The sequence below is a fragment of the Aspergillus brasiliensis genome (assembly GCF_001889945.1).
Source record: "Aspergillus brasiliensis CBS 101740 unplaced genomic scaffold ASPBRscaffold_1, whole genome shotgun sequence".
Lineage (NCBI taxonomy): Eukaryota > Fungi > Ascomycota > Eurotiomycetes > Eurotiales > Aspergillaceae > Aspergillus > Aspergillus brasiliensis.
Genome location: NW_027137442.1, coordinates 1,776,607 through 1,796,017, shown reverse-complemented (window position 1 = coordinate 1,796,017; position 19,411 = coordinate 1,776,607). Strand labels below are relative to the sequence as shown.

The window sequence follows — 19,411 nt, the reverse complement described above, 5'->3', positions numbered from 1 at the left end:
ATTGAGCTTATGCTCGTATTCCCATGACATTATTACCGGGGTCCGATGATATGTCTTCCCCTCATTAGGAATGTTACTTATCTCTCTGCAAACCCCCTCTTTTTTCCTTTCCTTTTTCTTCATCAAGCTCCATTAAATCGAGACTTTCTTTTTAATTTTGTTTTCTTATCACGTAATCCCCCATGTCTCCACGGGTTGTTCTAATAACCGGTAGGATTGTCCCAGCCTCGCATTACTCTACTGCTTGATAACATGATTGAATAGGAGCCAATTCCGGTGTCGGCCTCGCCACAGCCAAGGTACTCGCGCAGGCCGCTGAAGGATTCCATGTGATTCTCGCCTGCCGGTCCCTGGAAAAGGGCACGCAGGCGCTAGAGGAAATAAAGCAAGAGGGGATCCCGACGGAAAATATATCGACTGTGCAACTGGACGTGACGGACCAGACGTCCATCCAGGCAGCCGCGGCCAGCGTACACCAGCGGTTCGGACAGCTCGATGCGCTGGTGAACAACGCCGGCGTGGCGAGTCGACACCCCGACATCAAGACCCGGCTCCAACTCTGCATGTATACCAATGTCATTGGCCCCGCCGTCGTCTCGGCCACCTTCCGGTCCCTTCTGCTGCGGTCGCCGAACCCCTACACGATCTATGTGACTAGCGGGGTCGGATCGTTGACCCTGGCGTCCGATCCCACGTCCAGGGTGTTCCATGGTCCGTCGAATGGGGAGGCCTATCGCGCGAGTAAATCCGCCCTGAATATGATCATGGTGCAGGACTGGGCAGCGTCTCTCGATACCCCGCTCAAGATCTTTGCATTTTGTCCGGGCTTCGTACGGTCGAATCTACGTGGAACGAGTGAGGAGGAACGCAGTGGCTGGGGGCATGCCAGTGATCCAATGATCCCCGGAAATACGATACTGAGTATCCTACGGGGGCAGAGGGATGCCGAGGTTGGGAAGGTGATTCATAAAGATGGTAGTTTTCCTTGGTAACTTTGAAACTTGAAGAAGTTTTCATAAGGAGGTAAATCAACGCTTGTGTCATGGTCAATGTAGAATGCCATGGGATGTGTATCTACCTAATCCTCCGAGTATACCTGTGTTCGATGTCAGGGGTCGTCGTTATTGAATTACTCGTCAGGGTATTACAATCTTCTACGGAGTTTGTTTTCACATATCATTTAACAGTATACAGTGTAGTGGGGAACTGGCTGCTGTCTATCGATCCATCGATGTATGTGACAGTAGTTTATAAGCCATGTACACGTTGAATGTTTACTTAGCGGAATTGACACCATCTCACGGATATCTCATATATATGCGGCAATTAATTTGAATTCCACACTTAAGAAAATTGAAGGAAAGGCCATATGAGACTCGAGGTTAGCACGTAGAGTTGACAGTTAACTATTAATGAAGGGTTCTAGTAGTATCAATACAGCAATGTAGTCCTTGTGCGTTTTAAATCCCACACGGGGAAGGAAGGAAGAGAGAATGCGAGAGCAAAGGGACACATGGTCGCTTCGACAAGATGGGGCAAGCCTTCGCTAGAGCAGGAGGGCTCGGACCGTCAAGTGGACAAGCACTGCCCTTTTGCAGCGGGCCTAGCCTGTTCCAACAGTGGGCAAACAACGGGTGCCTTGGCCAAAGCAAACGTTCGGCTGAATGGCACGTCAGATGATTCGACAGTTCTTGCATGCACACCACGCCTGGTTTGTTTGCTTTCTGACGCAGAGCCTGCTCGAAGTGGCAGTGGACAGTAGTGAATGGATGGTGATTGACAAGGGGACCCTCGTCGATCGGCGGGTAAGCGGCCCCTTTTTTCATACGGCGGCATACCATCAATTACAATGCCTGCATGCCACCCCGGGGTACGTAACAAGTGATATTGGTAATTCATGAAAAGGTCTGGTTAGTTACTCGGGTTGCCCCAAGTGGTTGTGGAGGGTGCAGGGATTGAAATCCTTTTAATCCCGCTAGTTATATATTTATTATTCATAATTTCTAGATAAGGCCATCTTCAGGTTTTATACTTTCTAATAATCTATCCAAATATACTTCTAATATAGTATTATAGGCATCTGGGATAACCTCATGTCGTTGATCATCTAATATGACTTTATTGATATTGATATAATTATCACGATCAATGCGCTTTTATTCTTCGATTTAGAGACAGAGGTACAGGGGTGTACGGCAATGAATAATTATATAATTAGGGACTTCAGCATCGTCATATGACTGTAAGCAACTAGTACTGACTGAGAGACTCGCTACTTGGAGGCTTTGAATCCCTGCACCGCTCCCCCGTACTAACCACTGGGGTCAACCAGAGTAGGCTCCAATCTACATCTGCATTGAACTAATGGCCGACAAGGCTTCTTCCTTATTTATGAGAACCCCCAGCCGGGGTCTGAGCTGATCTCAACTCCCTATATCTCCTCACGTCTTGGAGGTCATGTCGTTCTTCGAAATTGAACAGTCGGCGCCAAAATAAATACTCAAATTTCGGTGGCTCCCTTACTCCGAATCCTCCTCAACAACGCCCTTTCTACGCAGCGAACAGGAAATCAAATAACGACTAAAAAGGTGATCAGAATGCAAAGTTCAATCGACAAACTCGAGGCATATGCCCGTCAGGTCTTCGACGGAGCCCAAACGCTCACGACCTACTGTCGCATGCACCATGCCGAGCCTTTCCCCCGGGCCGAAGCATCCCCGGATGTCCAACAGGCGCGACGACTGATTCTCTCCCACCTCACCCAGATTCAGATCCTTCTCAGTGAACCGCAGGACTTTCTCCAGCAGCTGGCGACGCAGGTCGGTTGGTTCGGCCATACCTTCTCTTCATCATCGACTCGTTCCTTCAATTTTGACCAAGTCAGCAGAACCAATACCTCGCCTGTCTCCACTGGCTCGGCGAATTCCAAGTCCTCGCCTGCATTCCCCTGTCCGACAGCGTCCCCTTCCAAGACGTGGCCGAACTAGCTGGGATCCCGGAGTCGCATCTGCGTCGAGTCGTCCGCATGATGGCGGCGACGGGATTCCTCCGCGAGCCGGAACCAGGCCACGTCGCGCACAGCGCCCTTTCAGCATCCTTCGTGACACGTCCATCGTATCTCGACGCCGCCATGTTTCTCGCAGAGACTGCCGCCCCTGCCGCACTGCAGATGCCCGCCACGAGTCGGGACCCCGTCTCGACTCCTTTGCCGATGCCTACGGCCCATGCGCAGCTGCCTAAGCTTCAGCGACAGTGGTCCGCGTACCTGCAGTATGGATTGGGTCACACGGACGGGAATATACTGGAGCCGCTGGATCAGTTTGACTGGCTAGGGTTGGGAGGGGCAACGGTTGTCACGGTATATATATACATATATCTCTATCTCTATTGTGATCTAGATATTGAATCTACAGAGTGTATACACAGAGGCTGACGGGTTTAGTCTGGCACACACGCCATCGCTGTTATCCGCAGCCTAGCTGATCGATATCCCACCCTCCTCCGTCTCATCGTGCAGACCCCCGGAGACGTCGACACTGATGGAATCTGTCCGCGCATAACTCCCCGGAAACGAGCCACGGGCACAGTACAAGATGTCGCCGACGCAGACGTCTACGTCATAGGACTGCCGTCTCCCTCGCCCACCCTCCCCATCACCGCCATCCGCGAACAGATGGAATCGGAGCTGCGCGCTCATCTATCCGTAGCCCGGGGCGCCAGACGTCCCGCGATCTTGCTGCTCACGGCCCATTTGGTGTGCGTCCATGGCTCGGCGAGTGCCTCGGCCGGGGAGCGCGTGGCGCGGCTGCACGACCTATCGCTTCTGCAGCTCGCTAATGAGCGGGATATGGAGATGACCGAGCTGATACAGATCGTTAACAGCATCGGGGACGGGACGGGACGTATGGGGGTGGTACGGCGGATGGTGGCCGCTCACACGGCAGGTGTTTTGTTGGAGATTCGATATCATGCGTATGAGAGGGATCCATAGTTTCATTTCCTATCACAATCAAGTTATTACACTCATCCCTCCCGGTGGATGCCGTCATCCCTGACATATTAGAACTACGCTATCCTATAGCTGTTGGGTCGGAGGTTATCCGTACGACTACTAGTGAAGGGACCACTCGAGACGAATGAAGAACTATCTGCGAGGTTTCTATTTGGAGCGACTTATCACTCAGGGCTAGACGCGGGTATTCTGAAATCCATGGCAATACCATCTCCCATAGTGACAGGCGAGCGAGATCACCTCCGCAGAATATTGACAATCTCCAAGGACAGCGCCCGAAGCTGCTGTCGTAGGTCACGCTCATATTGATGCAGGACTGTCGACGAGACTAGATAATTCCCAGTTCTCTCCTCGGGTTCGTAGCGTTCAGCTTTGTAGAGAGCGAATGGATGAGTTTCTGCATGCGGTGCAGCTCACTGAGTACTGATTGTGCCCTTAGGCCAGTGGAATCCTCTGTAAGTGGCTCCGCGGCAGCAACATCATCACCTTTTGGATCCGTTGGATCCGGAGGTAGCTCTCGAGCAGCAGCCGCATAGAGGTCTAGGACCTTGAAGGCAATCAGGAAGATGAGTACAAACAGGAAGCTGTCATGGGCACACAGGCAGTGCACAATGTGGATGATCGCATCGACCGTTCAGGCATTGGTAGTTATAATAGAATCTGTTGTAAGGGCTTGGTCTCCAGACTGAGAACCGGACGGGCAGTGATATCGCGTGCAGGTTGCACAGCCATGGGAAAGCAACTGGGAAAACAGGTCCAGTGCTTGGGCGAAACAGCTACAGGATGATTGATCTCGAGCTGCTTCATCATTTGACGAATTCCCTGTGCATGGATGAGTCGTTGGTACACGATCATTCAGCAGGGAAGAGAGCTCCTCCCCAGGAAGAGAAGGGCCGTCAACGTAGGCTGCAAACGAGGATTATTTAGATAAGACTAGGAGTTAATCAGAGAAGTCAAGCGGGTGGAAGGAAACTAGTGAGCCTAGAAATGTGCTAAACTTAACAGCTAAGCTGGTCAGCTGCTCCGAGTTTGAGTGAGAGTGCAACTGAGGGAACTAATCCACTGCACTACTAGTAGTACTAGTAGGGATAGGCGTCCCGACGACTGACCAATCAGGGGCGAACAGGGGCAGGTCGCTGGATGTAGTATTGCTGCGTGAGTGAGATTTGTCGTGCTTGCGGCCTGCGCGTCGAGTGACCAGATACTCGCAAGCCAGACCCCGTTTGGCACAGCGAGCACAGATCGGCTTGTCCCGATTGTATTTGAATTTGGATGCTGAACAGGCATTGCAGCTATCCCGGAGCTTGGGACGGCCTAGAACCGGGGTTGTTGTAGATCCCATAGTGACTGAGACAAAATTAGAGAGAATTGATGAATTTCCCCCTGCATGATTCTCCTCGAGGTGCATCGTGGACGGTGGTAAATACGCCAGCCTCAGCCTCGTCGATTTCTCCGGAATCCACAGGTTCAAGTGATGCATGGGTATGCATAGTAAAGATCCTTCGACCGCTCAGAGGTTGTTTTGCGACCCTACATCTCACAATCATATTACGTGGATGTCAGCACGGAACCCCATCAATAACCTGAGTAGACTCCTAGGAGAAGCCCCCACGCGTGCACGAATGACTTTAACTTGATTGGGATCAGTTCGGTCAAATTTCTGTCTCATGCAATAGCCATCCGATCGAGTCAAGGAGAGGGGAAGGGCGGGGTTGCTTCATTTTAGTGTAATTGAGCACTGTGTAAGCAAGACCCATCTGCAGCCACGGGTAAACAGAGGAAGGAACTACGTAGCGGCTGAGAGTCTCGGAAGTTTCATATGGGAGATCGCAGAGATAGTTTTACACAACACTTTCAAACTGACTCTCTTGACAATAACGTAGATCATAGGAGGGTGAAGAATATATCTACTCGCATTCCCCAATTTGTCATTGCCACAATGGAACATGGATTATGCTTCTATGAAGGACATATAACTGTCAGAGGGAACTAATACAGTCTGGACCAGTATGTATATGGGCAAATGAGATCAGATGAATTCAGCCTCGTTTGGATGGGATGGTTGATTGAAGGGAAGGGGATGCAGGGAAGGCTGGAAATGTTTCTGTAGCGTCGGTGGTATTCGGGGTCAGCCGCGTTACGGGTAAGTCCCAATACCATCCAAAACATCAGGAAATGTCGATCAATCTGTCATCCTCCTTCGCTTCCAAAGATTCGCTCCACTCTTAGCCTCGTGGGTCAAATGCAAATCACTTCCCAACTACAAACGACTACCAACCCAACAACTATCTACTTCCCTACTACTCACCACCCCCATGGGTCAATCCTACATAGGTTTAGCAAGGCCTTAGAAGCCTACCTAGTGGTCGAAAACGCAATCTCTGCATTTTCTATGCACCGTCCGTCTAGCCCTACTAGGACATGAAATTATACCTACTGTGTAGCCTCACCCCATCGGCTGACATGGCCTTATCCGTCGTGTTCTGGGCCAATGGAGATAACTGTAGCCAACGAAAAAAAACGGGACTCGTTACCCAATCTGGACGGAGCAGTAAGATAAGTAGGAATACAATGTAACTCTTCCTGGAGAGCGCCAGGGACTAACAGACACAATGCGTGTCCAAGATATATTTCATACACAAAAGTACTTAAGCGAGGCCGTAGAGGGTTAGCGCCCGCCCAACGAAGGTGGCAGTGTCCGCGGGATTAAGCACGATATCCACATTCAAGAAATGGATTAGACAAATAGTATTATCTACAGTATAATGACATTCTTAAATGTGGACCCTTCAAAATAGGGGTAACACCACGCAAGTAGACAGTATCTAACGGTCCTACCTGCTCTAGCTGCCTTGCGGCCCTACATACTCGCCCAATCGCGGAACCTGAAGTCCATTATTCCATGAAAACACTTGTTACTTACCAATCAACCCTTACTCTATTCAGCGAGTAGCTTTATTGTCTGAGCTTTTACTATAACAGCACCGCGGGCCGTATTCGTATTTTCGCGTCTAACTATATTACGTATCCCAGAAGTTCTCTATTCATCAGGCCCGCACTCCAGGTTCCAGAACGCTAAACTCATCGAGATCGCCGTCTAATCTGACGAGCGTGTTGATGGGCAAAGTCAGGAACGGGCTCGTGTGGCCAAAGTCGACGTTCATCAAAATCGGCAGCGGCTCCTCACGACTGCGACCAACAATTACATCAAAGACTTCCTCGATCACACTGGCAAGCTCATCCTGCATATGAGTATCGTATTTGTATCCTCGCCCAACAACTAATCCGCGAATCTCATGCAATATGCCAGACAGAGCAAGATCGACAAGGTTATTCCGAAACCGGGACACGGAATACGGCAGTTGCATGTTGTCGCCCATCGCAGACTCAAGAAAGAGAATCTTGTCCTTCCACGTGGCGGGCGCGTAGGGAGTTCCCTGAAGACGCACGACACAAGGCACAGTGCCCCCATATAAATATCCAGTGGCTCGACCTCCCCGCAGCCATCTCCACGCCGGTGCATCAACGAGTTCGCGTGGTTTGTCGGACATCTCCTTGCTGAAAAAGAAGTCGCTATGCTCTTTCGAGCAGAGAGACGACCGAGGCAGTGGACCCACTGACGTCCCCGCATTAGTCAGTACATGGACGAAGTGGTCGATTGTGAACTGTAACGGCTTAGGAAAATCCGAAAAGTCGGTAAGAACACTGGGTCCGTAGAACGTGCGCAAGCCGGTCCGAGATTGAATCGCATAATGCAGGAAGGTAGTGTCACTGTAGCCGACGAAGATCTTTGGATTCGATCGAATCAGAGAGTAATCGAGGAAAGGGAGCAGTTCATTCGCATGCGCGCCGCCAATCGTGCAAATAATGGCGGCAATCGTGCTATCCCGGAATGCGGCATGGATCTCCTCGCATCGAATGCGGATAGACTCGGCGATCGTGGCGGTTGCTTGGCTAGAGAAGATGATCTGCACGCGGAACCCTAGGGACTCCAGACAGGCTTTCCCCCGCTCGAGGGGTGTAGGTAGGATGCCATTGAGGCGTGCGGAGGGCGATATAAACGCGATTTTATCTCCCCTCTTCAAGGCTTTCGGAACGATTGTGTCCATTGAAGCCGTTGAGTGTTTAGCGATTAGCGATTACTGTGTGAGAAGAAAATCAATGTCGATCTGCCAAGATGTCTCGCGCCACTCGTCGGCATGACAAGCCGCTGGTTTCCGGTCGATCGAGCGGCGTGTGGAGCTGGATTAACTATGGCAGAGATCTCCCGCGTGTGGATCTGCCGTAGGTTGGTTTAATAAGTATCTAGAGTATCGCCATATGTCCACCCTTTAAGACTTGAGTTGGCAGAAGCCGTTGGTTGATCCAGTTAAATGCAGACCACCACATTCCCAATTACCCCTCAATTAGTCATTATCTCTGGGTGATCCTCCGATCTTCATTGGTCGCAGTGTTCCCGCCCGACTGACGTCCGTGCATCCCCTAATATACTTAGTACATAGTAGCACTACTACAGTCCAATCGCCTTACCACAGCTTATCTGGCTCGAATTTACCCGAAATCCGGTCAATGCAGCTGCCTGCACTCTGGATGAATAATACCTCCAGTTGCGGACATGCGGATCAAAGAGAGGTCTTTTTCTGCTTCGTTACCTGAACCCTTGATCAGTCGCAGGGCCCACTGTCGCACCTATGGCTGAAAATATCAGACAACACCAAGCCATAACAGCGAGTTATACGTGTCATGGAGTACGTGGCTTCATTAATTCAACAAGGCTGTAGATTGCGTGATAGAGTCAACGGAGGTTTCGTGGCGTTCCTTGGCGTACCACTACTAAGCTGCTAAGCACAGAGCCTCGCCCTTTGATTGGAGACTAGCCAGCTACCTACTTGCAACCGAGATGACAATGGCGCACATTTAAGACATGTAAGAATACATGCATTCTATTCTTTTCCCCGGGGCGACATCCACTAAGTGCGCATGGCGTGCGGGGCGGCGATTCGAACAAAGACAAACAAATTCCTGCTTCCACCAATTAGGACCAATAGAGACTCTGCCAATCGAGCGTACGGCACGATGTAACCCTACTAACAAGCACACTTTCCTTCTCAGAATATGTAGTCCCCAGGACCACAAGCTGCACTAACCTTCTTTGATTAGCTCGCTAATATGTGTTAACAATTGCAATATCAAGTCTCAAGTGACGTTCAGGGAAACGTCCACTCGGTCTTTCGACCCTACATTCTTCGTTCCCTGGTAGTAGGGGCAGACTGCACGCTATACTGTGAGAATTGTGAACCGCAATTTTCCCTTATTCGAAACATTGTTATCTCTCTTTATGCTGCCAGTTTTCTTTCACTATGCTTATAATCCAATTCTGACTCATCCTAGGTTATTACCGGCATTCCAGAACTGTTCCTTCTCTACAATACAAAATTCAATCGCATTCGACGCCGGTATCACGAGTTGAGGTCGACCCCCATTGTCCGCTGGATCTGTCACCTTCCCCCAGGGATGCGGTGGTATCTTGACAGTTGTGTCAACGTGTTCGTTCACTCCCCCGTAATCCCACCAGTCGATTGCACTACCCTTGAAGCGATATCGCCATGTATCTCCTACTTTCCAACCATAAATATCCTCTAGGATCATCCATGAGGAGGTCCAGCATTCTCCCGGTTCAGGGGAACAAAGCTCTCGTCCTCCGCCACGTTCACCGTGATAGTAGGATCATCCTACAAAAGCCCGGAACATCCGCAGGGGTCCTCCTGAAGCTCCCATAAATCACCCTCTAAACGATAGGAGCGAACCAACTGCCAGAATACCTGGGTACGGAATATTATCTGGCGGTCGGTGGGGCCGCCATGGTAGCGAACATACAATGATGCAGTGTGTTTCCCGTCCGGGACAATGATATCCGGACCAGAGAGCTCTACACTCAAGACCGGGGCGCCTAGTCTATTTGACGCAAGTGTAAGCGTTCTGTAATAATGAATAATAATAAAAAGGTAGCATTCCTGGCCCCCCCGCTGTAATCACTAATTGCGCAGAATTTACACGAACAGTGTACCCTGGGTAACCTCTCAGTCTAATGTGGAATTACGATGGCGCTGTTTCCATCCACTGAGGTACAGAGGAGCATCTACTACTTAGATATATGGTATCTTATGCACTGAGTCTGACATGTTTACACCGTAACCAGAGCTTCGACAAGATACTTAACAACTGCCCTCTGCCAGCGCCTTGCCAACATATTGAATAATGAGTTTGGCTCACCAGCGAAGGGATGCTTCCGGAGGAGCCAGGTCACTACCGAATACTGGCCCGGGCATTAGTGGCCAGGTCGTCGAGGATGCGCTCGACTTCTTCATCCATACATCTCACAAACTCTTCCGGCGCATACTGCGGAACCCAACCAATCTGTTTTCCGTGCTCGGATACGAATGTGCACCTATTGGTTTCTCAATGCATTAGCTCTTGTTCACTGCAATATCTTCATCATCAGGTGGATTTGGTTTTTTCCTTACTTTCCGCCAAGGAGCACAGGCACGGATGAAGGCTCTACATCTAGTGCCTGGCCCATTTGATCCAATGTCCCTTCCCTCGCATCTTGAACCGCATCCGAGTCGACAATGTTGCGCCTTGCAAGTGCTGCAGAGATGGCGCTGTATATCTGGTCCCAGGCAAGCAAACCAGATGAGGCGAGGTAGTATCCGTTCTTGCCGGATCCAATCTTCTCCCCAAGAAGCATCTTCCGCAGGAGCTGGAGATAGAGCTCTGCGGTGTCGGCCACATGGCAAACGGGCCATACCTATACATAAGATTCAGCACACGGTACTTCTTGTACTATGTAAATGAGAATCATCATACTGACCGGACTGCCTGAATCAACTTTGTAGACCTGCCGAAGCTTCTGCGCTGCCTGAACGATTGTGGCATCTTGAATGGAAACCTGATTACCGAAGCCCTCGCCCTTTCCAAACACCGCACATGGAACAAAGATATAGCTGTGCACCCCAAGCTCCTCTGCAGTATCTATAATGTCACAATTCACCTTGACCGACTAGCTCTGGCAATCAGTACACACACACACATACACATACACACATGGTCTACATGGGTTGTGACTCACATCACTCAAGAACTGATGGGGACCATGCGCGCTGCGCTGCAGGCTATACAGCGCGGGATCTAGGTCGGAGATGTTGCGGTCGGTGGGCATGCCGACGTGACTGCTAAACTGTTTCGCACCGCCCGTGTGCAGGAAGTGTACCTCGTGGCCGGTCTTCTTCTTGACTTGGGCGAGGCCCTCCAGAAGATTGATCTGGCGGTCGCCCTTGTACACGTCAATGAGGTAGTAGACGATGGTGATCGCCCGGTCACACAGCGCCTGGAGTACCTCGTCGCGGGCATCGAGGTTCAGGAACAGAGGCTCGGCCCCGTACGCCTTGACTGCCTCAGCTTGGTCCGGGGAGCGTACCAGTGCATACAGCTGGCCGTACGCGGGCAGATTGGCGGTTTTCCAACGGGCCAGCATGGTACCACCCAGGTAGCCAGAGCCGCCAGTGATGAGGATGTTGTGAGTCATTGTGGTCTGGTCCGTTGAGTTGAATAGGAGAGTGGGCAGAGTGCGATTCAGTGAAATTGATGAATTGCAATTACAAGGGAAAGCAGCCCATGTCCAAATCCCAGGTGTTCAATAGTCAGTAACTAACTTAGTTATAACTAGTTAAGCTGGACGACTATGTCATAATCAGTGGAGAAGATTGACCCTCCGCTCCTCCCGCTCCAAACATTCCCATTGGCAGAGTAGTACATCGAAGTGGATTGACTGATGCCATAAGAAGTAATCCACCCGAATCAAGCGTCCCCTTGTTCCAAAAGAGTTATCGGGCCGCCTGCCAACTCCGGACTAGTTCTCTTGGTTCGTCAGAGATGGACACTTTTACCACCGTTCACCGAGTCCAAGTACTGGAGGGAGTGTTGATTGACAACATGTTCAGAAACTTCTGACCCTGCTTCTAGTGCTCCTTTCTAATCACAATTCCTGATTTCTAATCCTGATTCTCGATTTCGAATCACAATCCCTCATTTCTAATCACAATGCTGGTACGCGTCATGATTGCATCGAGCCTGATGTTTGTTCGTGTACTACATTACGTCTATCGTAGATTTAATGCTTCTGTTTATCGCATAGATGGTGTTGTGTGGATATGCAAAAATTCAGAATCTACTCTGCCCTATCATCTGGTTATTATACAAGGACTTATTCAACAGACTATCTTTCGTCTCGACAAGGAACGAGCCTCCCATCATAACTTAAAGGCACATAAGTATGAGATCCATGACCCCCCATACTTCTCATGTGACCCTTATGTCAGCTATTATGTGATCTACCCCCTCTAATAACCAACAATGGTATTAGCTAGTAGATATCTAGAAAATAAAAAGTTATCGTCTATAATATTATAGATTATTAAGATGAGATATCTGTCTATTATATTCTCTAAGTTACCATTGTCACAATTCAAGATAGATCATGCGGCTATCCGATTCTCACTATCAAAGACAAATGATAAATGGCATAAAGACAAGGTCATTTCCATATGTATATATCACTATTCGCATCTTTTTTTATAACATTGCATGTAGCGTCATCAAAACCTCTATAGTATCATAAGTCATGTTCATCAATATCTGTTCCGGCCAAGGCCAGATCGCACTCATACGATTCTGGGCCTGAACTCGATCATCGGCCCATCAACCGCAGTAGTGACTCCAGCCTTGAAGCTGTACTCGCACTTCGAACCCTCCTTGCAACAGCGTGCGCTTTCTGCAAGACGTAGGTCATATCTCCACAAGACCCTTGCTATAGCTAAATTCAATTCCGCCCAAGCTAGTCTCCACGCCACGCACTTTCTTGGCTCCATACTAAATGGAACAAATGCCATTTGCATCTTCTGTTGGCTCATCTCATTGCCTTCAAGCCACCTTCCAGGCTCGTATCCATCAGGGTTGCTGAAATATGTTCTATTGCGATGAATCGTATAGGCAGATACACCGACGATTGTTCCAGCCGGTACATATATGCCATCGACTTCCATGCCACCGGAAAGGACTGTTCGGGGAAGAAGATTAGGTGCCGGGGGAGTCAGACGCATGGCTTCATTGATACAGGCGTGGAGGACCGAGCAATCCGGAGACGAAAGGACAGAAGTTGCAGTTATCGAGGACTCCGTTGGGAATGTCCTTCGGATGATACTTGTCAGGTGCGCCAGGGTGTTCGTATCATGAAGAATATAGTTCAAAGTGGCAGACAGAGCGGTAGCTGTGGTATCGGAACCTAGCACACCTCAGCATCATAAAATAAAGGGAGGCTGAAGGCCAGAGGTTTTGGTAGGTGGAGCCTATCCGCACAGATTGTTTGACGTACCTGCAACGAGCAACAGCATTGACTCAAGACCTAGATCTTTTCGAGTGAACTGCAACGCAGTCTTGTTATCCTTTGCATTCATCATTGCACCGAAGATGTCTTTCTGCTCATTATTATTCCCAGGCTGCAGCCGTGCTGCCGCCTGAGACCGTGTCCACCTTGCAACAGCTACTATTTCCCTGTACTTTTGCGTCAAAAGAACCACATCAAGCCTGAACTTTATAAAACAAGGTTGGAAAAGCCCCTAAGGCGCCTGTTAGATATGCTACGGGCTTTAGGCAGTCGAGGACTGGAGGAGCGTACTATCAGGCTCCGCTGGGAAATCTTGCGAATCACAGATGGGAACCACCGCATTTGAGGTGAGTTCAACATGTCAAGGTCATTGCCGTAACTCAAATCAGTGATTACGTCGAAGGCTAGCCAGTCACACTTTTCTGAAATATTCTTCGGTGAGCTCCACCCCGATTCTGATCCTGTACCCGAAATGAGAATGTCCAGAAAGCTGGATATATTCTCTTGGATCCGGCCCTCCATCTCCTGGATACTCTGGTCGGGAAATGCCTGCGTCAAGATGCGACGCTTGAAGGTGTGGATGTTCTTGGAAATTGCGGTAAGAGTATTAGAAGTATATCGACTTGGGCTGATCGACGCGTAACCATCCGACTTTTGGACGTTGGCCCTGACTGCATAGCTATCGCTCAAAGCCTTCGAGGTCTTGAAGGATAGGGAATTGGGCCCAAAGCGCACGATGTCGCCTAATTCAAGTTTCGATCCGGTTAGTCTGGGTTTTGACACGCACACACTCACATCACGTACCGTATTTCTCATGCCATTCATAGTCTTTTGTGTGCAGGTTACCTCGTCGTTTTGGTGAGAGCCCCGGCTGAGGGCCATATCCTTACTTCAGCCCGTGCAGCACCCATATAGCTAGTACTTTACATAGGGGGCTCGATCATATATGAAGATGTGAATTAAGACAAATTGAAGTAAACATCCAATTCATATTCTTGTATGTCTCTTACATCCATGGGATCTCGTCATTCTGCTTCGATGCTCCATGAAGAGATCCTGTCAAACCAGCTTCTTCCTATTGTATTATGGGTGATATCACGATACCTTCGGTGGGCCTACTCACAGACAGAATCGGACAGACAAAGCAGCCTCCCCGCAGGTTGACCACTGAAGTATGACCACATGAACTGCTGAACTGATAGGTTATAATTAGAGACATTTTTGTCAAGTAGAACCCCACTTCCACCCCTGCACCGATTTTCCTGAGACAATGACACCATGAGATTGCGGGTTCACAGTCAGCAGCAATACCACAGCCCAATGAACATTGGATACGGCGACCTGATGTCATACATAAAGCATTTAGAGGTCTATCTGGCTTATAGTACTGCACATGTTATTTATTAGGATGGTCATGGTGATTATCCTGCATGTCCGGCTTCCCATTGATCCAATCCGAGTGCAACGCCACTCCAGCTCCTGTAGTGACCTCATCCAGATCTCCTCCGCTTAGGACAGCCATCTGGCAGTGTTCAATGTGTCCCAAACTGTCATATCTTCTTTCGATTATTGTTCCCAGCTCTTGTGCCAGGAACAGCTTTTTCCAGTAATAAATACAGTGCACCAAATGCCATCTGCGGGTGGTGTAAAAGACATTCCCCACCTCGCCACCTCCTGTGCGGGTATCAGGAAGCATCGAGACCTCTTCTAATGACAGCGGTCGCGTCATGTTAAGATCTGCAAAGTAAGGCCAGCTTCCATCATTATTAGAGCCCGCCTGTTCAAATGCCGAGGTGAGGTCGTCGTTCCGACAAGCTGGCGGAAGCCACGCCGCAGCTAAAGAGTCATATTTGCAGTTATTCGAAAGGGCTTCGGCAATGGTGTCTCCGCAATTGCATGATATGCGAGAATTGGCTTGCGTCTTCGGGTGAAGGTGGATGTGACTGGTGGTGTGAAAGCTAGCGTATGCTCGGTAACAGAGATCAATGACCCCAAGGGTGGCAAGAAGAAGGAGAATAACAGTCGAAATCCCTTCTAGCTTCAAATAGGCAAACCTTTGCCTGGGCGTATCCTTCACGATTGGCAATGATTCTGAGCTCGAGCGCTGAGCAATTTGCTCGTACATCATGTGATTATTTAGGAGATCGCAGCAATGGAAGGAGTTATAGCCGGGCTGAAGAAGAAGATCTGAAGTGAGTCCTTGACTAGCACAGCTGCTCTGATTTGCGTCTCTCGCCGATAATATATATTTCGATTACTATGGAGTGAATGAAATTGGGACATTGCAGATCCAGCATAGTGAAGTGTACATGACGTATACATGCATCCGCTATATTGGGAGTGTCTGGTGGTGGGACCGCCTGATAACTCAAAAACGAAATTATCCAGTGTTCAGACGCCGTAATTGGGCACTGTCTACATCCCTGTCGGTTAGTACGAATTGGTTGCCTCTCAGATCGCGGCGGCATTAGCTTCAATCCGCAATGGGCGAAGTAAGTCCACCACATTTCCATTCTCACGGACCGGTGATACTCAATACGGGGCACTCCGACTGAGCTGCTGGCCCGGGCCTTTTGCTTTTGCTGTTGAGATGCCGCATCAGTGGTCCCGTTGAGGTGGGTAGGAGGCCGATATCCAGTGCCGCCGAGCAGGACCAGCAAGTACACTGGTATATTCTGTCACAATTAGCGTCTTTTACCGGAGTAAAAGAGACACCGGCAATAGTAATGTGGACGGGAGTCTGCTTTGTGACGGAAATCCTGATTTATCAAGCACATATCCTCTCGTTTCTATTGCTACCTGCAGCATTTTCAACTCTAGGTGCCCAAGGCACAAGGATATGTCAACGGCTAGCTATAACATATGGTATCGTAGATAATTCCCATGTCTTTCAAGTGTTGAATATTCATTATGGTGAACTGGTACAGGCGGCGTGTCTCTCGCCATTCATTGATTTGACATGACACAATTCAGGTGATATATGGACAGACCAGTGGCTGTTCGTTCTCGGTCATAAGATTGAGCGGGGTGGTGTATACTATTACACCGGGCATGCATGAACTATCACTTGCTTCATCACTAACAGTGCGCTAGTTGTTTGTGGCGAAGAACCGGGATTTGGTCTGGTTGTCGATCTTTCCTATTTCGAGATTCTGTGTGGTGGGCGGATAGACATCTCGACTCCCGTAAACAACAACAACCATGCATGATGGCGAGTTCATGTAAACACTTTTAGCTCTAGTGTAAGGCCAAGATATCTTTCATATTGAGAAGCTTTTCGGTGAAGCGGTGCAGGTGGACTCCACTCTGTCGAGAGACGATCAACGCCTCTCTGCCCTACCAGAGGCTTCTACTTGCTTCTGTTCATATGCTGCCTTTCACCTACTGACAAAGAAAAGGTAAAATATGGGATATTCAATGACAAACACAAGATAGTCCAAATGATCATGCGAGTTGTGCGAGGTATTGACCCTCTAGATAAAGAGGATGCTCTATGGAATACGTGTCCACTGCACGGTGTCGGATGGGAGCCGCAATTCAGGTTCCATAATATCGCAGTACCACTGATCCACGAGATCTGGTCAATAGCTTCCTGTCGAATGATCTTGTGGGTCCTCTTAAGAAAACCAGTATCATGATTGGCGCCTGCACCTAGTGCACTGGCCTGGACATGGTGTACCACATTGTGTCTCCACTCGCAAAAGTGCTTTTTCCTGGGCTGAAAGTGGTCCCGATGATCACCTTTGGATCGTGAGTTTGTGAGCTCATCTAGTTCTCCGCGGCGGGTATAAGATCACGCACAGTCTAGTCTCCACTAACCATGCTTTTTGCAAGTTGGTGCACGGCGGGATGATCTTCCTGGTTAGTTCTACTTGGCCTATTTTGCTTATTTGGCTGTATGTTGCAATTAGTACGAATCCCACAACCCCCAGATCTATCGCCGTTCTGATGTCGAACCCCGCCCGAGGTTTACGCCCCATACTTCCCCTCCCCTCCATGGCATCATCTCGGTATTCCTCGGTTGTCTGAATCAGAGAGACGTAACCGTATAGGTAAGGCCGTAGATTCTTGCGCCTTACGTTCTCTATGGATGCTGCGGAGTTCGGGCTATCTATCACCTCAACAGAAACCATCTTGCCTGAGAAGCGGTAATCTCCGATCGTCAACTTGCCTCTTGATTTGGAATACACACTCTCACAACTCCAGTGAGATTTTGATAACCTGAGCATCATGGTAGTTGCCTTCAGAGAGCAGTCAGGAAAAGAAATATCTCAGCAGACACGACATATATAATGTGAACAATATCTCCCCGATCGAATCTTTTCCACGACACAACTACACCAGAATCTCAACTTTCTTTCACAAAGGAACAAAAGGATCTATAAAGCAAACAGCCCATCATGAAGACCACTCTGACCACTGCTATCATCCTCTTCTCTTCCGCGCTGGCAGCTCCTATCGCCAAGGTAAACCCCTCCCAACCGCTATATTCCGTACTGTGACTAATGGATAAACTAGCCGGGTAATACGCCTGTTGACAACGAAAGCTCCGTGAACATTCCTACCGGTCCCGGCCCCGTGTGTACTGATACCGAGATCTGCCCCTATGAGGTCAGTGATAGTCAGTATGCCCGCCGCCAGGAGCCTCTTCCTGCTGCCGCTCAGGCGTCTCTGCTTGGAGGTGGTCTTGGACGACGTGATGATGTTGAGAACGAAGGCCCCAGTGCAGAGAAGAAAATTCAGCTTGATCTCGGCCTTGGGCGTCGCCAGGAACCCCTTCCTGCTGCTGCTCAGGCATCTTTGCTTGGGGGTGGCCTTGGACGCCGTCAGGAGCCTATTCCTACTGATGCCATCATTTCCTTGGCTGGCGGTGGTCTCAAGAAGCGTGGTGATGAAGATGTTCCCGCCGAAGTCTTAGCCAGCCTGCTTGGGCGTCGCCAGGAACCTCTTCCTGCTGCTGCTCAGGCATCTCTGCTTGGAGGTGGCCTTGGACGACGTGGTGATGAGGATGTTCCAGCAGAGGTTTTGGCGAGCCTGCTTGGGCGCCGCCAGGAGCCTATTCCTACCGACGCTATCATCTCTCTTGCTGGTGGTGGCCTCAAGAAGCGTGGTGATGAGGATGTCCCTGCAGAAGTCTTGGCAAGCCTGCTTGGGCGCCGTCAGGAGCCTATTCCTACCGACGCTATCATCTCTCTTGCTGGTGGTGGCCTCAAGAAGCGTGGTGATGAGGACGTTCCCGCTGAAGTCTTGGCCAGCCTGCTTGGACGCCGCCAGGAGCCAATTCCTGCTCACGCCCAGGGTTCTCTGATCGGAGGTGGTCTTGGGCGCCGTCAGGAGCCTATTCCTACTGATGCCATCATCTCTCTTGCTGGCGGTGGCCTCAAGAGAAATGAGGAGAACGATGTGAATGCGTACTAATCCTGCTATGCCGTGTCGCAAGGTTGTACCATGGTCCTGAACATATAGCCTGAATTTCCGAGCTGTCTCGATTTCCTGTCCTTCCCACGGATTCAACATTGAAGGTAACAGGAAATAGAACATGAGTGATGGGATAAGTGTAGTAACTTGCGCGGTTCTTTGTTGATGTGGTTGAGCTATAGGCATTGTGTTGTATAAGCAGAGAATGACAGTATGTTTGATGAAGTGTCTCTTGTACTTTAGCATCTAGCTTGTTGCTTGTAGTGTGAGAGAACCAATCAATGACGACTTTCACCCCGTACAGATAGTCTACTCAGCAGGTGCAGAACTAGACACTTTTATTCGCCGTTGCTAATATTCTCTATCTGCAGGAAGCTGACTTCTCCTTTGCTCGCAAAGCTCTCGCCTTCAGTCTGATATTGAGGTAGTGACTGAGTCGTTGCATATTCACCGGCTTCTTGGAACAGCCCCATAGCAAACCAATGTATGGTGATGGCAAAGCTGGAAAGAAGCCCAGGAGCATTTGTGTATAAATCGCC

The 19,411-nt window shown here is 49.5% G+C and overlaps 8 protein-coding genes across 8 annotated transcripts; 3 read left to right on the top strand and 5 right to left on the bottom strand.

Moving 5' to 3' along the window:
- The first annotated feature begins 97 nt into the window (after positions 1-97).
- ASPBRDRAFT_36648 (uncharacterized protein) lies at positions 98-1,349 on the top strand. Its single transcript, XM_067623552.1, has 2 exons — positions 98-210; positions 265-1,349. The coding sequence occupies exons 1-2, from the start codon at positions 183-185 to the stop codon at positions 990-992; spliced, it is 756 nt and encodes a 251-aa protein (XP_067484670.1). The 5' UTR covers positions 98-182; the 3' UTR covers positions 993-1,349.
- An 854-nt stretch (positions 1,350-2,203) lies between these two features.
- tpcD (trypacidin cluster transcriptional coactivator tpcD) lies at positions 2,204-4,370 on the top strand. The gene is made up of 3 exons (XM_067623551.1): positions 2,204-2,819; positions 2,888-3,358; positions 3,443-4,370. The coding sequence occupies exons 1-3, from the start codon at positions 2,598-2,600 to the stop codon at positions 3,989-3,991; spliced, it is 1,242 nt and encodes a 413-aa protein (XP_067484669.1). The 5' UTR covers positions 2,204-2,597; the 3' UTR covers positions 3,992-4,370.
- A 696-nt stretch (positions 4,371-5,066) lies between these two features.
- On the bottom strand, positions 5,067-5,420 carry ASPBRDRAFT_25088 (Zn(II)2Cys6 transcription factor domain-containing protein; the record flags this gene model as incomplete). The annotated part of the gene is made up of 1 exon (XM_067622127.1): positions 5,067-5,420. One exon carries the CDS (start codon positions 5,418-5,420, stop codon positions 5,067-5,069), a length of 354 nt encoding a protein of 117 aa, XP_067484668.1.
- Positions 5,421-6,780: 1,360 nt separating this feature from the next.
- On the bottom strand, positions 6,781-8,469 carry ASPBRDRAFT_36642 (S66 peptidase family protein). Its single transcript, XM_067623549.1, has one exon. It carries the CDS (start codon positions 8,119-8,121, stop codon positions 7,060-7,062), a length of 1,062 nt encoding a protein of 353 aa, XP_067484667.1. The 5' UTR covers positions 8,122-8,469; the 3' UTR covers positions 6,781-7,059.
- A 1,849-nt stretch (positions 8,470-10,318) lies between these two features.
- Positions 10,319-12,085, bottom strand: ASPBRDRAFT_70828 (NAD-dependent epimerase/dehydratase family protein; the record flags this gene model as incomplete). Its single annotated transcript, XM_067629093.1, has 4 exons — positions 11,142-12,085; positions 10,884-11,072; positions 10,537-10,820; positions 10,319-10,460 (listed from the first exon to the last, which is right to left on the bottom strand). The coding sequence occupies exons 1-4, from the start codon at positions 11,595-11,597 to the stop codon at positions 10,319-10,321; spliced, it is 1,071 nt and encodes a 356-aa protein (XP_067484666.1). The 5' UTR covers positions 11,598-12,085.
- A 647-nt stretch (positions 12,086-12,732) lies between these two features.
- On the bottom strand, positions 12,733-14,365 carry ASPBRDRAFT_50308 (cytochrome P450; the record flags this gene model as incomplete). The annotated part of the gene is given in 5 exon segments (XM_067626516.1): positions 12,733-13,352; positions 13,443-13,686; positions 13,746-14,197; positions 14,259-14,325; positions 14,345-14,365. 5 exon segments carry the CDS (start codon positions 14,363-14,365, stop codon positions 12,733-12,735), a joined length of 1,404 nt encoding a protein of 467 aa, XP_067484665.1.
- Positions 14,366-14,850: 485 nt separating this feature from the next.
- ASPBRDRAFT_50307 (uncharacterized protein) lies at positions 14,851-15,579 on the bottom strand (the record flags this gene model as incomplete). The annotated part of the gene is made up of 1 exon (XM_067626515.1): positions 14,851-15,579. One exon carries the CDS (start codon positions 15,577-15,579, stop codon positions 14,851-14,853), a length of 729 nt encoding a protein of 242 aa, XP_067484664.1.
- A 2,275-nt stretch (positions 15,580-17,854) lies between these two features.
- On the top strand, positions 17,855-18,872 carry ASPBRDRAFT_60998 (uncharacterized protein; the record flags this gene model as incomplete). Its single annotated transcript, XM_067628274.1, has 2 exons — positions 17,855-17,920; positions 17,973-18,872. The coding sequence occupies 2 exons, from the start codon at positions 17,855-17,857 to the stop codon at positions 18,870-18,872; spliced, it is 966 nt and encodes a 321-aa protein (XP_067484663.1).
- Between the last annotated feature and the right edge of the window lie 539 nt (positions 18,873-19,411).